The sequence below is a fragment of the Stenella coeruleoalba genome (assembly GCF_951394435.1).
Source record: "Stenella coeruleoalba genome assembly, chromosome: 20".
NCBI classification, from domain to species: Eukaryota; Metazoa; Chordata; class Mammalia; order Artiodactyla; family Delphinidae; genus Stenella; species Stenella coeruleoalba.
The window spans coordinates 56,715,534-56,739,391 of NC_137166.1; the positions used below are offsets into that span (position 1 = coordinate 56,715,534).

The 23,858-nt window shown below is 49.8% G+C and overlaps 1 protein-coding gene across 1 annotated transcript in view; it reads right to left on the reverse strand.

The window, feature by feature from the left end:
- The window catches only part of LOC307178499 (uncharacterized protein), a gene marked incomplete at both ends in the record, with an annotated part of 35,284 nt that extends 12,651 nt beyond the window's left edge, over positions 1-22,633 (reverse strand). The window contains 7 exons of the mRNA XM_079906691.1: positions 5,039-5,128; positions 12,391-12,514; positions 14,218-14,309; positions 16,288-16,377; positions 18,740-18,845; positions 21,830-21,921; positions 22,564-22,633. Coding sequence (XP_079762817.1) covers positions 5,039-5,128; positions 12,391-12,514; positions 14,218-14,309; positions 16,288-16,377; positions 18,740-18,845; positions 21,830-21,921; positions 22,564-22,633 — 664 coding nt within the window. The remainder of the gene's footprint in view (positions 1-5,038; positions 5,129-12,390; positions 12,515-14,217; positions 14,310-16,287; positions 16,378-18,739; positions 18,846-21,829; positions 21,922-22,563) is intronic.
- Positions 22,634-23,858: the final 1,225 nt, after the last annotated feature.

Here is a 23,858-nt window from a genome sequence, read left to right on the forward strand (position 1 = left end):
GAGAGGCCAGCACTGCAGCAAGGGTGCCTAGCAGCAGGCTCAGCTGTGGGGTCCTGGGACCCCGCCTCCACCCCAGCTTTACCCTGGGCAGAACTTCAGCCAGTTTGTATGGAGGGTGCACTGTGGGGATTCCAACCTGCCTGTCACTAGCTGAGAGATCTCAAGGATCAAGTTTGCCAGAGTTAACAACAATATTACAACAAATACACAGCAAACTGAGATTTGAATTTGAGATAGGCAAATCATATTTTAGCATGATAGGTCCCAATCACCACATGGTAAATGTCTACATAAAAATCACTTATTTGATATACGAAGTTATGTTTACGAATACCCAAGTCCCATGAAATATTTGGGACATAATTATACCCAAAGGTAATTCATTATTTGTCTGAAATTCAAATTTAAGTAAGCATCCTGTATTTTACCTGGCAAGCCCCATTTCAGAGGTTCTTTAACCTCTTGTGCTGTCAGCTTTCCTCTCCAGAAAAATGAGTAAAATTAATTATTGAACATGAGGATGAAATATGATTAAATACACACACATACAGACACACTGACAACACGCTATCTGGAAAATCAGAGTCAACACCTCTTCCTGTAAACCTTTTTAAGAAGTGTAAGATGCAATCACAGACTCTCACTCTTAATCATGCAAATACAAGAGGCATCAATTTGTGGGAACACCCAGCCAGCCAGACACACACACAATTGTTGGAAACACACATTTTCAAATGAACGCTGATGAAACCAGGGCATGACGACACAAGCACACCTGCAGACACACTCCAGGGAAACTCTGAGACCCCCACCACTCAGGTGGGCAGGCCTGCTAGTTAGTACTGAACGCCCTCCTCACACAAAGTCCTGGACGTACGCGCGCGCGCGCACACACACACACACACACACACACACACCCTCTAGCCACCCACAAACGCAGACGCACAGGCTGAAATTACACATCAGCCTCTCCAACATAATTTCCCTCTGCCTACACCCAGGGCCCACGCTCATTCTCACCCAGGGCCCATCCGCAGAGGCCGCTACTCTAAGATAATCGCCCCAGCACACCCCCCGCCCCCACCCGCAGCACGCAGGCACACAGAAGCACTGGAGGCTCAAAACCTGTTTTCCAAGTGCCCTTTTCATCTGCTAACCTTCTTATGCGTCCTTAGTGAACCCCCAACCCATCTGCAGGGACTCCCTGCCCCTCCCGACCCCCCAAACTACCTTCTGGACTCTCCCGCAAATCATTTTCCTATGTTCCATTAAGCGAATTCGTTACCTGACTGACCTCTGTGGTGTGCAGAGCAAACCTATTCCTCCCGCCTCCTCCATCCAACTAGAGTCCCCCGTCTGCCCGTTCTACCCCCTAAAACCTCAGGACCAGGACCCGGGCTCCTCCTCCACCTGTCCTGGACGGAGTCCCCGCCACCCCTACTACTGACACCCCAAACTCCTCTGTCGCTTCCACTCTTCCCTCCTCCCAGCGGCCAGAGAAATCCTCGGACCTGGAGTCGCCCTGCGGCTCAGAAGGGTCTGAGCATCCTGGCCGCCCTCAGGCGAGACGCGGGTTCCTCAAGGGGCCCCACCGCGGGCACCATCAGGTCTCAGGGGCTCCTAGGAAGCAGCTCCTGCACCCCATTGCCGCGAACGCACCCGCGCATCCTGCCTGGGAACGCCGCCCTCCCCGCGGAGACCCCGCGGCGCCATCCCGCCGCCCCGCGCTGCGCCCCCGCCCGGATGGCGCAGACCCTTCAGAGCTGCAGCCGCGGGACTGACCTCCGGACCCGGGTTCTGTCTGGGCCGCTGGGCTGGAGCGGGCAGGCTTGCTCAGGGCTTGTCCTTGGCGCCCGCGCAGCGCTGGCTCCGAAGATGTCCAGGGAATCTGTGGACAAACTCCGAGGAATGTACAGAGCTGAGTCGCTCAGCGTCACGCACACCCCCTCAACCCCCCTGACCACCAACACTAGTCAGGTGGTTAAAACAGTCTCTGACACCAGCACAGGTATCTGAGTGTTCCCTTCAATTTCACTATTGGGGGAGGTCGGGGACCTCCTCATCCTCATTGGTTAGAGAAACGAATATAAAATGTCGCCAATGGCACGTTTTAGGTGGAAGAGAATCAGTTGTTCAGGTAATAAGGGTAAGTAGTGTTTCTTAAACTTCTTACTGGAATATGAAGAAACACATGCCACACACATAGAAGCACATGTGTGCTGGACCCAGACACAAAATATCTTTTACACTGTGCATCACAGTCACAGCAGTTTGTTTTCCCCCTTCTTCTAACTTTTCTCACACTTTCACCCGTATTGACTTCAGTCTGGCATCTATTCAAAGCAAGACCAGTCACCTTTGTTGTCAAGGATGTCATGGCAAATCGTTTAGCCTTTGTGCACCATCAGGTCTGTGTCACAGCTACTGGACTTTGCAGGAAAGCAGCCCAGACCCTACCTGAGGATGGACGTGGCTGTGCTAATGAGCCCTTATTTACACTACAGGCTGTGGCTGGATGGCCAGAGTCTGCCCACTCCTGACCTAGAGAATTTTCTGTGCCAGCTCCTGCAGTAGATGAAGCCAAGCTGCTCTCTGGTAAAAGGGCAGTTTGGGCAGAAACGTGAATAGATACACTTTGTTGTTTTTCTTTTAAAAAAGAAATACTTTATGAAGATATGGATCCTGAGAATGAAAAGAGTATAATATAAAAACAGCCATTGAGTCTTGATTACGTACAAAATTTGAAATAACAACCTTAAAATAAGAAAGCTCTCACCAAGCCCATATCCTCACTTTCTGGTGGCTACACTGTGTGATAATTCTGATAATATAAGATATTTAACCCAGTCCTGAGACAGAACCTTCTGTGACCATGGCAATGTTCTGTATCTGCAATGTCCAGTACGGTAGCTACTGGCCACATCTGGCCACTGAAACCTGAGCGGCCGAGAAACCGTGTTTTGAATTTTTTTTAAGATTGATTCATTGATATTGAAGTAGCCTCATACAGTTAGTGGTTACTGTGCTGGTGGGAAGAAAATTATACCTGAATTCCTGCTCAAATGCAAGACACGGCATCAATTAGATGGTATTCCAGAGATCATAGCTACCCTGAATCTCATTGGGGGAAAAGGTAAAAAACAACAACATACGACAACAGCAAAAAACATTAGTATGTGGCAGAGTGTGACTCTGGTCTTCAAAACCACACTATATAAGAGAATATTCTATTTCTAAGGTGATACACACTGAGGAATATATACACATATATATAACATACATATTATATACATATAATATACATATTATATTTACAAGAGAAAACATACCAACAGAAAAATATTAACAATTGGTGAATCTGGATGATCTTTGTACTGCTTTGCAAAATCTGTGACTCTTACATTCTTTTCTAATAACATTTCTAGAGAGTCCTCCCTGGGACTGCTGCAGGCACTAATAGGAAACGTGTTCTTGCGAGCATCCTCACCCTGTGCCTCCCCTGACCTCTCCCCGTGGCACCCATGGTTCCCCAACAGGGCCGCTCCAAACTCCCCTCCCACCTGTTAAGAATCCCAGAGGCAGAGCAGACGCCTCATTGGCCACGGTGAGCCGCGTGCCCAGCCTGGAACAATCATGGGGGACCTTGGCATTGCCGGCTCTGATTGGTCAGGGGCATACCTGGAGCTGGTCTGAGGATGGGATCAGATCCATCCGAAGGGCATGGAGACAGGTGGTCCCCCAAGAAAAATCAAGGGTGTTAGTAGGAGAAGGAGGAATGGTGTCCAGGTGGACAAAGCCACAGCTGCCTACGCAGGAGGGACCCTTACGTAACTCATTTCCTCACTTAATCAGCCCATGTGTATACAGTGCCTAACGCTGGTTACATCTGTTCTAGGCAGAGGGATATGCCATTGAACAACAGAGCAGGTTGCTGCTCCCCAAGAACCACTCAAGTAGGGAACACAGATGATGAACACACAGATACAGGTATGCTCTCAGGTAGCAATGATTACTCTGAAAAAAATTCAGGAAGGCAGGGGTTAGAGAGAAATGGGGCAAAAGTGAGCAAGGGAGGCTTCATGGAGGAGGTGACATTGGAGCAGAGTCAGGAATTAGTAAAGAAAAGAAGGCAGGAAAGCAGGCAGCATCTTCAAGGAAAACTGTCCCCCACAGGATGGGGCCACAACTGGGATGAGGGAGGGACAAGGGGCACACAGACACCCAAGTGTCTCTGCTGGGCAAAGGAAGTTCCGGATCTCTCAGAACTCAGGAGTCTGGTCAAAGGGAGGAAAGAAACAGGCTTACCACAGGACAGAACGGCAGGACTCTGAATAACATTGTTCCCTTCATTCTGATGGGCTTCTTTGGTGGATCATCAGGGTTCTCAGAAAGCAGGACTGAGGGAGGAGGAAAGAGGCATGAGGCCATCTTGCCCTCTGAGGCTTGAGAAACTCAATAATAATAAAATCTTCATTATGAAACCACTGGCAAGAGTTAATATGTGTGGAGTAGTTTCCTTGTGCCAGGCACGCATTTAAGTATTTTACACATCATAGCTTATTTGGTTGTTCATAATATCTCTCTGAGATGGCTACTCTCATCATCCCACTTTAGAGAAGAGAAAACCAAAACACAGAGAAGTTAGGACATTTGTTGGAGGTTGCACAGCAGTGCCTGCAGACATGCATTAAATTGCAGCCCAAAGGTCCACAGGGAACAGACAGGGAATGCCAGTGGGTGGAGGGGCTGGGGTAAGACAACAGGGGTGTCCAGGCCACAAAAAGGAGCCCAAATTCATTCAGCTCCCAGGAGATCCCTGAAGCTCTGAGTAGGGCAGTGACAGGTTGCACTGACATCAGGTGATGTCAGGGAGTTCCATCCTGGGTGTCCTTCAAGGCACCCCCTCCCCAGGAAGAGCCTGCGGGAGATATTTGGGGTTGGGATCAATCTTCAGGGTCAACACTTCCTCATCAGCCTTACCCTGGAGACCCTCCCCACTGCCACCTGCCCACAGTTTTCCACCCCATGTGTGTCTCACCTCCTTTCTCTGGCGGCTTGGTCTGCACCTCCTCAGTTTCCTGGCCCTCGATGGTGCTGAGAGGTAGCATCGTGACACCACAGGTGCTCCCTATGGACAGGGGACCAGAGCAGTTAGTGTCTGGGCTGGGGACCCAGATGGCCCGGGTGTGAACCCCAGCACTGCTCTCAGATGTTGGATGGACTCAGGCAGCTCCATCCCCTCCCCAAGTCTCCAGGTCCCCAACATCCAAGGGGAATGTTGGCAATGCCTCCCTCTAGTGTTCGTCCAAGGCCCAGTGTGTGATGTGGGGAGAGCGATTGCCATGGTGCCTGGCAAGGGCAAGGGCAGAGGCCATGGGTGTGGGGTTTCTGATGCTTTAAGAAAAACAAGAAATATTATGACACGAAGTGCTCGGCCCCTGAAAGTGAATGTCAGTTAACTGGATATCCGAAGGGCCTGTGGTGTCTGACATACAGCAGGCACTAAATAAGCACACGCATGGCCAGCATTCCCAGTGCTGTGTTTCAGCCCGGTCCTAAGGCTACACTGCAGCTTGACCATACGGTTCAGACCAGGACCCCTCTTCCCTGTCCTCGGGGGCCTCTTCTGGTACAGGATGCTCAAGGGATGGCCTCTCAGGACTGCGGTGAAGACGAGGGGGGCGGTCCACAGACCCCTCACCACAGCCCCTGGGGAGCAAGTGGCCAGCACTGCAGCAAGGGTGCCTAGCAGCAGGCTCAGCTGTGGGGTCCTGGGACCCCGCCTCCACCCCAGCTTTACCCTGGGCAGGACTTGGGCCAGTGTGTCTGGAGGGTGCACTGGGGGGTTCCAGCCTTCCAGTCACTAGCCGAGAGATCTCAAGGATCAAGCTCGCCAGATTTAACAACAACAAGATTACAAGAAATACACAGCAAACTGAGATTTGAATTTCAGATACACAACACACGTTTTAGTATAAGTATGTTCAAACTGCATGGGTCATGTCTACATAAAAATCATTTTTTATTTAGTTTTCTAAATTATGTTTAAGTATAGCCAAGACCCATGAAATATTTGGGACATGCTTATACCCAAAGGTAATTCATTATTTGTCTAAAGTTCAAATTTAAGAAACTATCCTGTTTTTTACTTGGCAAGCCCTGATTCAGGGGTTATTTAACCTCTTGTGCTGTCAGTTTTCCCCTCCATGAAGGAAGACTATAAATTATTAAACATGAAGATTAAATATGATTAAATACACACACATACTCAGAACATATTATCTGATAAGCTAGAGTCAACACCTCTTCCCCTAAGCCTTTGTAAGAAGCATGAGACCCATCACAGACCCTCACACATAATCGTGCAAATACAAGGTGCGTCAAAGAGCGGGAACACCTGGCCAGATAGACACACACACAATTGTTGGAAACACACATTTTCAGGTGAGCACTGGGGAAACCAGGGCATGACGACACAAGCACACCTGCAGACACACTCCAGGGAAACTCAGAGACCCCCGCCACTCAGGTGGGCAGGCCTGCTAGTTAGTACTGAACACCCTCCTCACAGGCAGTCCTGGATATGCACACACACACACACACACACACACACACACACACACACTCTCGGGGCACACACAACTGCAGGCGCAGAAGATGAAATTACACATCACCCTCTCCAACACAATTCCCCTCTGGCTGACACCCAGGGCCCATCCCCAGTTTCACCCAGGGTCCATGCCCCCGAGGCTGCCCCTCAAAGATGCGCGCCCCCAACAGGCTCCCTGCCCCCACCCGCAGCACGCAGGCGCACAGAGGCGCTGGCGGCTCAAAAGCTGTTTTCCAAAGGCCCTTCTCATCTGCAAACCTCTTGTGCGTTTCAGCGAACCCCCAAACACAACCGGAGGGGCTCCCGGCTCCTCATCCCTCAAACTACCCTCTGGACTCCCTGCAGTACCATTTTCCGATTTTCTACTTGGCCAGTACGTTACCTGACCCCCGATACCCGACCGGCTTCTCTGGTGTGCAGAGCAAACCTGTTCCTCCCGCCTCCTCCATCCAACTACAGAGTCCCCCGTCTGCCCGTCCTGCCCCCTAAAACCTCAGCACCAGGACCCGGGCTCCTCCTCCACCTGTCCTGGACGGAGTCCCCGCCACCCCTACTACTGACACCCCAGCCTCCTCTGTCCCCTCCAGTCTCCTCTCCAGTTAGTGGCCAGAGAAATCCTCGGACCTGGAGTCGCCCCGCGGCTCACGGGGACCTGAGCATCCCGACCGCCCTCAGGGGAAACGCGGGTTCCTCAAGGGGCCCCACCGCGGGCACCATCGGGTCTCAGGGGCTCCTAGGCAGCAGCTCCTGCACCCCACTCCCCAGAATTCACCCGCGCATCCTGCCTGGGAGCGTCGCCCTCCCCGCGGAGACCCCGCGGCGCCATCCCGCCGACCCCCGCCCCGCGCTGCGCCCCCGCCGCATGGCACAGACCCTTCAGAGCTGCAGCCGCGGGACTGACCTCCGGACCCGGCTTCTGGCTGGACCGCTGGGCAGGAGCGGGCAGGCTTGCTCAGTGCTTGTCCTTGGCGCCCGCGCAGAGCTGGCTCCGGAGATGCCCGGAGACGCGGTGGACAAACTCGCGCGAATGAACAGGGCTGAGCTGCTCAGCGACACGCACACCCCCCAACCCCCGCCCGCAAACACAAGTCAGGTGGTTAAAACTGTCTCTGACACCAGCACAGGCGTCAGCGTGTTTGCTGCGATTCCGTTAATAGAGGGGAGGGTCGGGGGCCTCTTCGTCTTCGTTCGTTAGGGAAAGCAATTTAGAGGGTCGCCCTGGGCAGGGTTTTTAGTGGTTGAGAATTACTTGTGCAGGAAATAAGAGTACGTAGTATTTCTAAACTTGTTCTTCGAATATGAACAAACACACGCCACACACGGAGGAACACATGTATGCAGCCTGTGCCCTGGACTCAAACACAAAATATCTTTTACACTGTGCATCACAGTCCCAATAGTTCACGATTTTCCCTCCTTTTTCTAACCATTCTCACACCTCCACCCGTATTGATTTCAGTTTGGCATCTATACGAAGCAAGGTCAGTCACCTGTCTTGTCAAGGATGTCATGGCAAATACTTTAGAATTCTGGGCCATCGGGTCTGTGTAGCAGCTACTCCACTTTGCATGAAAGTAGCCCAGACGTTAGGTGAGGAATGGGTGTACTTGTGGCAAGAGCCCTTATTTACACAACAGGCTGTGGGCTGGATGACCAGAGTCTGCCCATCTCTGACCTAGAGAATATTTTGTGCCAGAACCTGGAGTAGACAAAGCCAAGAAGTTCCTGTAAAAAGTGTTGTTTGGACAGAAATGCGAACATATATACTTTAAAAAATATATTTTATGAAAATTTGAATCCTGTGAATTGAAAGAGTGTAATATAAAAATAAGAATAGATTCTTGATATATGTGCAAAATTTGAAATAACAAGCTTTAAAAACACCTCTCATAAGCCTCGGGTTTCTCTCCTACAAATTGGGGATCATATTAGTTCCTATTTCATAGGACTCCAGTGAAGGTTACATAAGATCTTCTATGCTCAGCACCATAACTGACAGGTGCAAAGTGCCCAGGAAATGTTAGCATTTATCCAACATTGTCAGTATCCGACTGGTTAATCTGCCCCAGGCAGAGGGGGGTGTCCTGCAGGCAGGGCACTGACCACCCTGAGACTCAAACTGCCCAGAGGACCGTGCATGGAGCCAGGAGTCTCCAAGAGCCATTGATAAGATGCTCTGTCTGGCTGTGCTTCTTCAGTCTCTCACAGCACCAAGCCCACATCCTCACTTTCTGGGGGCTACACTTTGTGATAATTCTGATAGCCTACGAGATTTAAAGCAGTCCTGAGACAGACCATTCTGTGACTTTGGAAATTTTCTGTATCTGCACTGCCCAGTGCCGTAGCCACTGGCCATGTTTGGCCACTGAATCATTCCTGGAGCAGCTGAGAAACTCTGTTTTGAATGTTATATAAGATTGATTCGTTTACACTGAAGTAGTCTCATGCAGCTGGTTAGTGATTACTGTGTTGGAGAGCAAGAAAATTATACCTGAATTCCTTCTCAAATGCAATTCTCTGTAATGATACTATTGACATTGACATTTGGAGCCGGAACATTCTCTGTGCAGGGGGTTTTCTGGTGAATTGCACCATGTTTAGAGGATCATTGGTCTCTACCGATTACAGCTTAGTAGCAACACCAATTTTGGACAACCAGAAATATCCCCAAACTTGCAGGGAAATTCCAGGAGGGGGCAGTGGAGTATCACCCCAAATGAGAACGTCTGCTCTACCAGAAAACTTCTGAGGAGAAATGAAGGAAAATTCCACCCACAGAGGTTCCCTCATTTTACCTGCACTGGGGGGTTTTGCATGCATTCCAGCTAAAGGCGCTTTCACACTGGGAGAGTTTACAGTCTTTTCCAACATGAATTTTCTGGTGGTGCGTCAGGGAGGAGACCTGCCCGAAGGACCCCACCTTTGGTGCATGCACACGGCTTCCCTGCCGTGTGGAATTTCCCGTGATTATTAGGAGTTGGGTCTTCGGGGAAAGCTTTCCCACACTCAGGACACCTGTAGGGTTTCTATCTGGGAAGCATGCTCTGATGACTCTGAACACTTGGCATACGCAGGAAGTCTTTCCTCATCCCTCACACTGATAACATATCGTCCCAGAGACTTTTCTGACGCTTGAGAAGGGCCACCTGGCAGGTGGAGGCTCTCTCACATTCCTGGCTTCCCTCCCAGGTGCCTGGCTGGTGAATCCTCTTGTGTTCTAACAGGTGGGAGCCGATGCAGGTTGGGGATATGATCACAATCCTGCCTTGTGGTAGGTTGCAAACATGGCCCCAGTTTTCCACCCTCCCCCATGTCCAAACCTGCAGCCCCCTAAGTGTTTAGTGCCCTCCTCTTCTGAATCTGCACTTGGCCATGGAATTGCTTTGGCCAAAGGGATGCTGGCAAAATGTGATTCAAGCAGAAGCTTGAAAAGTACTTGTGAAACTGGTATTTGTTTCTCTCTTGCATCTTTACCCCTGCCATGAGGATGAACGTGACCAGGCAAGCCTGCTGGAGGATGAAAGATACTTGGAGCAGGGCCAGGTCTCCCCAGTGCCCCAAGAGAAGCCAGCCTAGGTGAGCTGAGGACCAGCGTCCACCAGGCATCTGGAGGAGCCCAGAAACCTCAGCAGAGACACCTCCACGACCCCTTGTGGCTTTGCTCCTGAAGTTTGCCAACTAAAGGATGCTGCCCACCATTCCATACCACCTACAGTTCACCCTGAAAGGAATTCAGGGTGAAGACCAGGGTGAGGCACTCTGTGCTCTGGGGAAAGTGGCAGAAAGGTCCCTCTGAATGCAGCTTTCTTGGCCCTTTCCTGTTTGTCCATTTCTGTTCCCCTCTAACCTTAAAAGAACCTAATCAGAGGAATGAGATCACTAAGCAATTGAAACCCACTCCTGACTTATATTCTCTCCTGAATGCACATCATGCCTTGTCTAACCTGTCGATTCTTTTCCTAGATAAAAAGAAGTATGACTGGCTCTCTACCCCCAATAGCGCCCCTAAGCAATCCTGCCGGCAGATCATGCGGGCAAGATAACATTTGAAGAGAGACTCAGCCAGTTCCGCATGCAATGGAGAATGATGCAGAGCCCAACCTCCTGCCTCGATGATTCACTGAGATTCCTCCATTTTTCCCTTTAAAACCTGTCAAGGCTGAGCAGAATCTTTGGAGTTGGTCCCTGGACATGAGTCCACCATCTCCCCAGATTGTCGGCTTTCCTGATTAAAGCACCTTTCCTTTCTATTGACACTTGCCTCTTGAGCTATTAGCTTATGAGCAGCAAGTGGCCAGTCCTGGGCTTGGTTACACCTCAGACATTAGATATGTTCAGGAGAAAATAATATGACCCAAGATTCTTTGATTCTCCGATACTTAGAAAAGCACTAAACACATTAACTGATATGTCCGTTCATCCCAACCAACAGTAGCCTTGTAATGAGGTGTGTACTTGACTGCATGGACCCCTTCTCTAAAATCACACAGAAACTGACCTCCTACCTACCTTTTGGAGCAGTTCCTCAGAGCTCTCTGACAGGCTGCTTCTTGGGCTATAGTCCTCAGTAAGTTCCCAAATAAACTGAAACTCACAGCTCTCACATTGTGTATTTTTACTTCAATCGACAATTTCTGTGGATTTTGTTGTTGTTGCAGTTAAGTGGCATTACTGTGTCTAAACGTAAGTGCTACATGCATATTCCGAGTATTTACGCAATATCTGAAGAGGTAAGTGAATGGACGCTATGAATCTTGGAAGGTATGAATGTTGGAAGATGCTCTTCCACTCACAGTTGTGCGACCATCTGGGAAAGTCCCAGTGTCCACATGTGTGAGGTTATTACCATGATGGTTAAGGGCAGAGACTCTGGAGCCAGCCTGCCTGGGTGTGAATCTCGGCTTGGCTACTTATGATCTGTGTGACCTGAAGCAAGTGACATGAACTCTCTGTGCCTCTTTGTTCTCTTCTCTTGGAAAGATGGATAATAACAGAACCAGCCATATGGTTGTGAGAATTAAGTGGATCAAAATGTGTAAAGACATTAGCCCAGTGCCTACCACATGGTCAGTGCTCGAAGGTTCATCATTCTAAATATGTGTGTAAAAATGGAGGAGCTCCTAGTCAATGGGAGAGAGATACAGAATTGAAGAGTACATTTATTCACTCATGTATTCATCACAGCCTGGTGTCAGGGCTAAATTAACATAAGAGACCTGGTCAGTGGTGGACACAATATCCATTCTCCTTTGCTGTAATAATAGAAGCTAGTAGGTGACACAGGATTGCCCAGCTAAGGACTGCACTTTCCAGCATCTCTTGTAGCTAGATGTGGTCATGTGACTATGCTCTGGCCAATGAGGTTTGAGGAAAAGTGATCTGGGCATCTTGTAGGAGTTGTCCTCTGAAGGACTAAAGTGTGTCTTCCCCTTCCCTCATCCTCCTCCCCTTCCCCTAAGCCACAATGTGGATGGGATGTGGGGGTGAGCCCTCTCCAGCCACATGGCACAGAGTACCAAGGTCAAAGGAACTTGGCTGCCCAACTCTACGGGAATGCAATACGCCGGCTGGGGGAGTTTTACACACAGACCACAGCTATGAGAGAGACATCAAGTTCGGTTTATTTAAGCAGCTGTATTTGGGGACTTTACATCACAGTAGCCCAGCATGCATGATTCCAGGGTGCTGAGTCAAGAGCAGGAAGCAGAGGGAGCTCAGGTATTAGGAAGCAGTGACAAAGCTGAGACAGCACAGGGGACATTCACACACCTTGATTTCACGAAACTCTAACACAGGCAGAGGAACGAAGGTGCAATTTGGGTCAGGTTTCAAAGGTTCAGGAGGAAATTGGGAATCAGAGTCAGAGTCATCCGGTTCCAAGTAATAGGTGAAGCAAACGCTTGGCTGGAAGGAAAGAGAACAGAGAAGAAAGAAGAGAACATTAGTGTCACAGTAATGACATTTTGGGGTCAGATCATTCTTTGTAGTCAGGGGGGGCATCCTGTACATTGCAAGATGTTAAGCATCATCTCTGGCCTCTACCACCAGGTGCCAGCAGCACCATCCCTTTAGCTGTGACAAAGAAAAATTTTCCAGACACTGAAGGTGTCCCCTGGGGGATAAACTGCCTTTGGTTGAGAATAGCTGCCTCATCCCATACTTCTGTTCTTGTGGTTGGGGAAAGGTAGGGAACTTCTACTGCCCACGGGCATGTGGCCCAGGCTGAGAGATTTAGGGTTCTCATCTCCTAAGCTGATGATTTGTTCATTGGTGAGCACAGGACCCGAAATGAACCAATCAGAATGCTCTCTCTTTCTAGATTACTTGGTTCATCTACAGTGTCGCCCCACTGATATCTCATTAGTTAGTTGCATGGGGAAAACAAAAATCAAAAGTATTCCGTGGAGAAAAGGGACAAGCATCTCAGCTGAGTGGAGCAAAATTCGTATCACCAACAATGGCAGACAGACCTAGGGTGCATCTAGATGTGATGTTCTGATAAGGACAGGGCATCACTTAGGTGGTATTCCAGAGATCATAGCTTATCCTGAATGTCGTTAGAGGGACAGCATAAAAAACAAACAAGCAAAGAAATGAAACAAAACAGAACCAAAAAAGCAATCAACATTGTATGAGGTGTGACTCTGATCTTCAGACTCATCAGTGTCATAAGAGGCAAAGAAAGACTGAGGGGATTTTCCAGCTTAAAGAGACTAAAGATACATTACTATGCAGGCTCTAATAGGAAAGGCGTTCTTGCGAGCATCCTGACCCTGTGCCTCCCCTGACCTCTCCCCGTGGCCCCACTGGTTCCCCATCAGGGCCTCTCCAAGCTCCGCTCCTGCCTGTTAAGAATCCCAGAGACTGAGCACATGCCTTATTGGCCAAGGTTGAGTCAACTGTGCCCTGCCGGGAACCAATCATGGGGAACCTTGGCATTGCCGGCTCTGATTGGTCAGGGGCATACCTGGAGCTGGTCTGAGGATGGGATCAGATCCATCCAAGGTGCATAGAGACAGGTGGTCCCCCAAGAAAAATCAAAGGTATTAGCAGAAGAAGGAGGAATGGTATCCAGGTGGACAAATTCATAGCAGCCTGCCTCAGCAGGGACCGTTCCCTAATTCATTCCTCCATTTAATCAGCCCACCTGTGTACAGTGCCTACCGCTGGTTACATCTGTTCTATGCACAGGGATATGTCATTGAACAACAGAGCAGGGTCCTGCCCGCCCCCCAACAGAACTACTCTAGTAGGGAAGACAGATGATGAACACACAGATAGAAGGTATTCTCTCAGGTAGCAATAATTACTCTGAAAAAAATTCAGCAAGGCAGGGGGTTAGATCCAGATGGGGAGGAAGTGTCCAAGGGAGGCTTCATGGAGGAGGTGACATTGGAGCAGAGGCAGGAATTAGGAAAGATAAGGAGGCAGGAAAGAAGGCAGCATCCTCAAGGAAAACCATCCCCCAGAGGATGGGGCCACATCCCTGGGGGCACAGGGGCACCCAGCCACCCAAGGGTCTCTGCCGGGCAGAGAGGCTGGCAGATGTGCCTGAGCTCTCAGAATCCAGGGGCTTCTGATTGAAGGGAGGAAACAGGCAGGCTTACCATGGGACAGATCGGCAGGACTCTGAATGACAGTCTTCCCTTCATTCCAGTGGACTTCTTTCGTGGTACATCAGGGTTCTCAGAAAGCAGGGCTGAGAGAGGAGGAAAGACTCATGAGCCATTTTGCCCTCTGAGGCTTGAGAACCTCAATAATAATATCTTCATCATAAAATCATTGACAAGAACTAACATGTGTTAAGTACTTGCTATGTGTCAGGCACTCTTTTAAGTATTTTACGCATCCTAGCTTAATTGATTGTTCATAATAACTCTGAGATGGCTACTATCATCCCACTTTAGAGATGAGGAAACCAAGGCACAGAGGTTAGGACACTTGCTGGAGGTTGCACAGCAGCGCCTGCAGACATGCATTCAATTGCATCCCGAAGGCCCACAGGGAACAGAGAGGGAATGTCAGTGAGTGAAGGGGCTGAGGTGAGACAACAGGGTCTCTGGAGATGGTAGCACCCTGGGGAGCCCGTGTCCAGGAGGAAGGGACAGCTGATATGCAGCTTCCTGTGGGGATGCCCCTCCAGAAAATTGTCTAGTTTCCCCACAGAAGACAGATGTCTTGATTTAGAGTGAAGTCTCCTGATATTTCAAAGCTACCAACAAATCCAGATATTTTCTTAGAAACTCCTACTCTCCTGCTGGGAATGGAAATCCGCCTCTCTACCGAGGACCATTCAGTCAAACTCACCAAATTACAAGTGCACATCCTCCTTTGATGCAGCCATTCCCCCTTTTAAACATATTGTCCAGGGTATATTCCCCTGTGTGCAATATGACCCAACTATAATCTTATCTCTACTTGCACTTATTGTCTTCCTCAAAGACTGGGAATAACCCGAATGGCCACCTGCAGGAACCAGGTTAAATAAACTACAGGACAGGACAGACAGACCATGGAATGCCAGACAGCTGGAACACAAACTTGTCATCTTGTGGGGAAGAGTCCCCAAGATGGACAGGGGACACAGGGCTTAAGGTCAAAGACCCCGAGGCCAAACGCTTCAAATCCCAGCATGAGCTAATCATTCATCCCTGTCACCCCTCAGATTTCCCATCTGCAAAGGGGGGCAATCACTGTCCTTACCTCACAGAGTTGTGAAGCATGAGTGATTGGGTGCTTGGAAAGCACTGGGACTGGGACTGGAAGATACCAAGTGTCAGATCAGAATTAAATGAAAGAAGACAAAATAGGAACCGGCAGTGGCATATAGAGTACACACAGTGCATCAGACATAAATGCATAGTAACAGATACACATCCTTGTCTGTATGAGTGAGCATAGAACATTCTGGAAGATTGGACAAGAAGCTGGAAAGTAGCTACCTCTGGTAAGGGAGTAGGTAGCTAAAAAAGTGGCCTGTATCTTGTTTTGTACGATGGTTACACACAGCTATAGATGTGATGAAACACAAGTAAAAACACACATGGATTGTGCCAATATCCATGGGCTAGTTTTGATGTTGTAGTATCATCATATAAAATAAAGATACTGGGGGAAATGGGATGAAGTGTCCATGGAACTTCTATGTGCTACTATGGCAACTTCTTGAGAATATAAAATTATTGCAAAGTAAGATGTTTCAGAAAGGAAGCATCCCAACAGACCCAGAATCCCTCACTCATGAGACCAAGCCACCAGCAGGGTCCACAACCTACCCCACTCTTGCCCATCCCCTCAGCTAAATCCTTGCGTCAGGCCTCCATCATATCCCAAACAAATGACCTCGTAGCCCCTAGACCTGGCAACTGGATGCAGGGCCAGTCCAGGCAGGTGACCAGATCACAGAAAGGAGCCCAGATTGATTCCAGCTCTCAGGAGACCCAAGAGACACCCCTGCAGGCTCTGAACAGGGGAGAGACAAGACCCACTGACATGAGGGGATGTCGGGGAGGTTCCATCCTGGGTGCCCCTCAGGGCCCTCCCTTCCCAGGAAGAACCAGTGGGAGATATTTGGGGTTGGGATCAGTCTTCAGGGTCAACACTTCCTCATCAGGTCTCCCCGGGGGGCCCTCCCCACTCCCACCTGTCCACAGTTTTCCACCCCATGTGTGTCTCACCTCCTTTCTCCGGCGGCTTGGTCTGCACCTCCTCCGTTTCCTGGCCCTCGATGGTGCTGAGAGGTAGCATCGTGACACCACAGGTGCTCCCTATGGACAGGAGACCAGAGCAGTCAGTGCCTGGGCTGGGGACCCAGATGGCCCGGGTGTGAACCCCAGCACTGCTCTCAGGTGTCGGATGGACTCAGACAGCTCTATCTCCTCCCCAAGTCTCCAGGTCCCCAACATCCAAGGGGAAGTGTTGGCAATGCCTCCCTCCTAGAGTGGCTTCCAAGGCCCAGTGTGTGATGTGGGGCGAGCGATGGCCATGGTGCCTGGCAAGGGCAAGGGCAGGGATCATGGGTCTGGTGTTTATGCCCCTTTAAGAAAAAGAAGAAATATCTTGACACAAAAAGCTGGGACCCTGAAGGTGAATAACAGTTAACTGGATATCAAAAGGGCCTGTGGTGTCTGGCATGTGGCAGGCGCTAAATAAGTGCGCTCATGGTTCGCATTCCCAGTGCTGTATTTCAGGGCTGTCCTAAAGCTACATTGCAGCTTGACCAAATGGTTCAGACCAGGACCTCGCTTCCCTGGCCTTGGGACCCCTTCTGGTACAGGATGCTTAAGTGATTGCCTCTCAGGACGGCTGTGAAGATGAGGGGACCGGTCCACAGACACCTCACCACAGCCCTTTGGGAGGGGCCAGCACTGCAGCAAGGGTGCCTAGCAGCAGGCTCAGCTGTGGGGTCCTGGGACCCCGCCTCCACCCCAGCTTTACCCTGGGCAGGGCTTGGACCAGTGTGTCTGGAAGGGGTGGGCTGGGGGTGTTCCAGGCTGCCAGTCACTTGTCAAGAGATCTCAAGGATTAAGTTTGCCAGATAGAACAAAAAGACATTACAACAAATACACAGCAAACTGAGATTTGAATTTTAGATACACAAATCATTTTTTAGTATAGCATATCCGAACACTGCCTGGGGCATGTCTACATAAAAAGTCATTTTTTATTTAGTTTTCTAAATTATGTTTAAGTATAGGCAAGTCCCATGAAATATTTGGAACATACGTATACTAAAAGGTAATTCATTATTTGTCTTAAATTCAGATTGAAGTATGCATCCTGTATTTTACCTGGCAAGCCCCGATTCAGGGGTTTTTTACCTCTTGTGCTGTCAGCTTTCCCGTCCATGAAAATGAGGAAAATAAATGATTAAACATGAGGATTAAATATGATTAAATACACACTCAGAACACACTATCTGGTAACTTAGCGTCAAACCTCTTCTTTGAAGCCTTTTTAAGATGCTTAAGAGCCATCACAGACTGTCACACATAATCGTGCAAATTTAAGGTGCATCATAGAGTGGGACCAGCCGGCCAGGTACTCACACACAGAAATGCACATTTTCAGATGAACACTGAGGAAACCAGGGCATAACGACACACCGACATCTGCAGACACACTCCAGGGAAATCTGAGACCCCCACTACTCAAGTAGGCAGACCTCCTTGTCAGTACTGAACTCCCCATTCACAGGCAATCCTGCACACGCGCGCGCGCGCACACACACACACACACACACACACACACTCGGGACACACAAAACTGCAGATGCACCAGTTGAAATTACACATCACCCTCCCACACAATTTCTCTCTGGCTGACACCCAGGGCCCATCTCCCGAGGCTGCCCCTCAAAGATGCGCGCCCCAAACAGGCTCCCTGCCCCCACCCGCAGCACGCAGGCGCACAGAAGCGCTGGAGGCTCAAAAGCTGTTTTCCAAGCGCGCTTCTCGGCAAACCTTGTTATTCGTTCTTAGTGAACCCCCAAACCTTTCCGGAGGGACTCCCCGCTCCTCCTTTAAAACTGCTCTATGGGCTCCCCCCAAAGTCATGTTCCTATATTTTTATTCGGCCAGTGAGATAACTGAACCCCTGACACCTAACTGGCCTCTCAGGTGTGCAGACCAACCCCCATACCTCCCGCCTCCTCCATCCAACTACAGAGTCCCCCGTCTGCCCGTCCTACCCCTTAAAACCTCAGGACCAGGACCCGGGCTCCTCCTCCATCTGTCCTGGACGGAGTCCCCGCCACCCCTACTACTGACACCCCAGCCTCCTCTGTCCCCTCCAGTCTCCTCTCCAGTTAGTGGCCAGAGAAATCCTCGGACCTGGAGTCGCCCCGTGGCTCACAGGGATCTGAGCATCCCGACCGCCCTCAGGGGAGACGCGGGTTCCTCAAGGGGCCCCACCGCGGGCACCATCGGGTCTCAGGGGCTCCTAGGCAGCAGCTCCTGAGCCCTATTGCCCCGAACGCACCGGCGCATCCTGGCCAGGCGGCCCCGCCCTCCCCGCAGGGACCCCGCAGCGCCATCCGGCCGCCACCTCTCCCCTCCCCCCGACCCCGGCCCGCGCTGCGCCCCCGCCCGGATGGCGCAAACCCTTTAGAGCTGCGGCCTCGGGACTGACCTCCGGACCCGGCTTCTGCCTGGGCCGCTGGGCAGGAGCGGGCGGGCTTGCTCAGCGCTTGTCCTTGGCGCCCGGGTAGCGCTGGCTCCGAAGATGTCCAGGGAATCTGTGGACAAACTCGCAGGAATGAACAGAGCTGAGTGGCTCAGCGTCACGCAAAGCACTCCCCCATCCCGGGCCCCAAACAGAAGTCAGATGGTTAAAACAGTCTCTGACACCGGCACAGGTGTCTGAGTGTTGGCTGCAATTTTATTTTTAGGGAGGAGGGTCGGGGGCCTCATTCGTTAGAGGAACCAGTTAAGGAGGTCGCCATGGGCAGGTTTTAACAGAATGAGAATCAGTTATGCAGGTAATAAGGGTAAGTACTGTTTCTAAACTTCTTATTTGAATATGAGGAAATATATGCCGCACACACCTAGAAAGACATGTATGTAGCATGTACACTGGACCCAAACACAAAGTATCTTTTATATACTGTATCACACTCACAGTAGTGCAAGAGTTTCCCTCCTTTTTCTAAACATTCTCACACTTTCACCCGTATTGACTTCAGTCTGGCATCTATTCAAAGCAAGACCAGCCACCTTTGTTGTCAAGGATGTCATGGCGAATCGTTTAGCCTTTGTGCACCACCAGGTCTGTGTCACAGCTACTGGACTTTGCAGGAAAGCAGCCCAGACCCTACCTGAGGATGGACGTGGCTGTGCTAATGAGCCCTTATTTACACTACAGGCTGTGGCTGGATGGCCAGAGTCTGCCCACTCCTGACCCAGAGAATTTTCTGTGCCAGCTACTGCAGTAGATGAAGCCAAGCTGCTCTCTGGCAAAAGGGCAGTTTGGGCAGAAACGTGAACAGATACACTTTGTTGTTTTTCTTTTAAAAAAGAAATACTTTATGAAGATATGGATCCTGAGAATGGAAAGAGTGTAATATAAAAACAGCCATTGAGTCTTGATGATGTACACAATTTGAAATAACAACCTTAAAAAAGCTCTCATGAGCCTTGGGTTTCTCTCCTATACATTGGGGATCATATTAGTTCCTATTTCTTGGACTCTGGTGAAGGTTACACGAGATCATTAAAGTGTTCAGCCCCCTATCTGACAGGTGGAAAGTGCCCAGGAAATGTTAGCATTTATCTAACATTATCAGTAACCGACTGGTTAATCTGCCCCAGGCAGAGGGGTTGTCCTGCGGGCAGGGCACTGGCCACCCTGAGACTCAAACTGCCCAGAGGACCATGCAAGGAGCCAGGAGTCTCCAAGAGCCATTGATAAGACGCTCTGTCTGAAGTGCTTCTTCAGTGTCTCACAGCACCAAGCCCACAACCTCACTTTCTGGGGGCTATGCTCTGTGATAATTCTGATAACCTAAGAGATCTAACCCAGTTCTGAGACAGACCCTTCTGTGACCATAGAAATATTCTGTATCTGCACTGTCCAGTGCGGGAGGCACTGGCCACGTCTGGCCACTTAAACCTGCCCTGAGCAGCTGAGAAACCGTGTTTTGAATTTTTTTTTTAAGATTGATTCATTTACATTGAAGTAGTCTCATGCAGTTAGTTGGTGATTACTGTGTTGCAGAGCAAGAAAATTATACCTGAATTCCTTCTCACATGCAAGACCTCATGTGCATCTAGATGTGATGTCCTGAGAAGGACAGGGCATCACTTAGGTGGTATCTCATTAGGGGGAATGGGTCAAAACAACAACAAAAACAACAAAATAAAAAGCCATCAATATGGGGCAGGGTGTGACTCTGGTCTTCAAAATCGTCAGTGTTGTAAGAGGCAAAGAAGGGCTGAGGGGATTTTCCAGCTTAAAGAGACTAAAGATACATTACTAAAAAGCCTAGACGAGACCTTGTGTAAGAGGAAAAAGAACGTCAAAAAAAATTAGGTATTAAACTAACAAACCAGGAATATGGACATTAGATTAGATGAAAGTGCATGTAAGAGTTAAAAGCCCAAATGTTACAACAGTCTCACACTTACCAAAGAAAATATTCTATTTCTAAGGCCATACACACTGAGGAATACATATGTATATTATATATAATGTATATGTATATGATATATATATGAGAAAACATGCAAATAGAAAACGTGTTAACAATTGGTGAATCTGGATGATCTTTGTACTGCTTTGCAAAATCTGTGACTCTTACATTTTTTTTCTAAAAAGATTTCTAGAGAGTCCTCCCTGGGACTGCTGCAGGCACTAACAGGAGAGGTGTTCTTGCGAGCATCCTCACCCTGTGCCTCCCCTGACCTCTCCCCGGGGCCCCCATGGTTCCCCATCAGGGCCGCTCCAAAAACTCCCCTCCCACCTGTTAAGAATTCCAGAGACAGAGCAGATGCCTCATTGGCTAAGGTTGAGTCACCTGCTCAGCCTGGAACCAATCATAGGGAACCTTGGCATTGCTGGCTCTGACTGCTCAGGGGCATACCTGGAGCTGGTCTGAGGATGAGATCAGATCCATCCGAAGGGCATGGAGACAGGTGGTCCCCCAAGAAAAATCAAGGGTGTTAGTAGCAGAAGGAGGAATGGTGTCCAGGTGGACAAAGCCACAGCTGCCTACGCAGGAGGGACCGTTCCCTAATTCATTCCTCCATTTAATCAGCTCAAGTGTATACAGTGCTTACCACTGGTTACATCTGTTCTACACACAGGGGTATGTCATTGAGGAACAGAGGAGGTTCCTGCCCCCAAGCACTACTCTAGTAGGGAAAACAGATGATGAACACACAGATACAAGGTATGCTCTCAAGTAGCAATAATTACTCTGAAAAAACTTCAGCAAGGCAAGGGGGTTGGAGAGAAATGGAGAAAAAGTGAGCAAGGGAGGCTTCATGGAGGAGGTGACATTGGAGCAGAGGCAGGAATTAGCAAAGAAAAGAAGGCAGGAAAGAGGGCAGCATCTTCAAGGAAAACTATCCCCCACAAGATGGGGCCACATCCGGAATGAGAGATGGACAGAGGGGCACCCAGCCACCCAAGGGTCTCTGCTGGGCAGAGATGGTGGTGGATGTACCTGACTTCTCAGAACCCAGGGGCCTCTGGCCAAAGGGAGGAAACAAGCGGACTTACCACAGGACAGAACGGCAGGACTCTGAATAACATCGTTCCCTTCATTCTGATGGGCTTCTTTGGTGGATCATCAGTGTTCTCAGAAAGCAGGACTGAGGGAGGAGGAAAGAGGCATGAGGCCATCTTGCCCTCTGAGGCTTGAGAAACTCAATAATAATAAAATCTTCATCGTGAAACCACTGACAAGAGCTAATATATGTGGAGTACTTGCTTTGTGCCAGGCATGTATTTAAGTATTTTACATGTATTATCTTTTTTGGTTCTTCATAATAACTCTCTGAAATGGCTACTCTCATCATCCCACTTTAGAGATGAGGAAACCAAGGCACAGAGAGGTTAGAACACTTGCTGGAGGTTGCACAGCAGCACCTGCAGACATGCCTTAAATTGCATCCTGAAGACCCACAGGGAACAGACTGGGAATGTCAGTGAGTGAAGGGGCTGGGGTAAGACAACAGGGGTGTCCAGGCCACAGAAAGGAGCCCAGATTCATTCAGCTCTCAAGAGATCACTGAAGGGTCTGAGCAGGGCAGTGACAGGACCTACTGACATGAGGTGATGTCTGGTCGTTCCATCCTGGGAGCCCCTCAGGACACTCCTTTCCCAGGAAGAGCCAGTGAGAGATATTTGGGGTTGGGATCAGTCTTCAGGGTCAACACTTCCTCATCAGGTCTCCCCGGGGGGCCCTCCCCACTCCCACTTGCCCACAGGTTTCCACCCCATGTGTGTCTCACCTCCTTTCTCCGGCGGCTTGGTCTGCACCGCCTCCGTTTCCTGGCCCTCGATGGTGCTGAGAGGTAGCATCGTGACACCACAGGTGCTCCCTATGGACAGGAGACCAGAGCAGTCAGTGCCTGGGCTGGGGACCCAGATGGCCTGGGTGTGAACCCCAGCACTGCTCTCAGGTGTCGGATGGACTCAGACAGCTCCATCCCCTCCCCAAGTCTCCAGGTCCCCAACATCCAAGGGGAAGTGTTGGCAATGCCTCCCTCCTAGAGTGGCTTCCAAGGCCCAGTGTGTGATGTGGGGCGAGCGATGGCCATGGCGCCTGGCAAGGGCAAGGGCAGGGATCATGGGTGTGGGGTTTCTGACCATTTAAACAATGAAGAAATATTACCTTTTTTAAAAAACCTTTTATTTTATATTGGAGTATAGCCGATTAACAATGTGATAGTTTCAGGTGCACAGCAAAAGGATTCAGCCCTACATATACATGTATCCATTCTCCCCCAGACTCCCCTCCCATCCAGGCTGCCACACAACATTGAGCAGAGTTCCCTGTGCCGTACAGTAGGTCTTTGTTGGTTACCCATTTTAAATATAGCAGTGTGTACACGTCAATTCCAAACTCACCAACTATCCCTTCCCCCCTGGTAACCGTTAGTTCGTTCTCTAAGTCTGTGAGTCTGCCTCTGTTTTGTAAATAAGTAAAAATGAAAAAATATTATGCCACAGAAAGCTGGGACCCTGAAGGGGAATGTCAGTTAACTGAGTATCAAAAGGGCCTCTGGTGTCTGGCATACAGCAGACACTCAACAGGTGCACCTCATGGCCATCATTCCTAGTGCGATGTTTCACCCCCGTCCTAAGGCGACAAGGCAGCTTGACCAAATGGTTCAGACCAGGACCTCGCTTCCCTGGACTGAGGGGCCCCATTCTGGTACAGGAGGCTTAAGTCTTAAGTCTTAAGACTGCCTCTCAGGACTGCTGTGAAGACGAGGGGGCCGGTCCACAGACGCCTCACCACAGCCCCTGGGGAGAGGCCAGCACTGCAGCAAGGGTGCCTAGCAGCAGGCTCAGCTGAGGGGTCCTGGGACCCCGCCTCCACCCCAGCTTTACCCTGGGCAGGACTTGGGCCAGTGTGTCTGGAGGGTGCACTGGGGGGTTCCAGCCTGCCGGTCACTAGCCGAGAGATCTCAAGGGTCAAGCTCGCCAGATTTTAACAACAACAAGATCACAAGAAATACACAGCACACTGAGATTTGAATTTGAGATACACAAATCATTTTTTACCATAAGGATGTTCAAG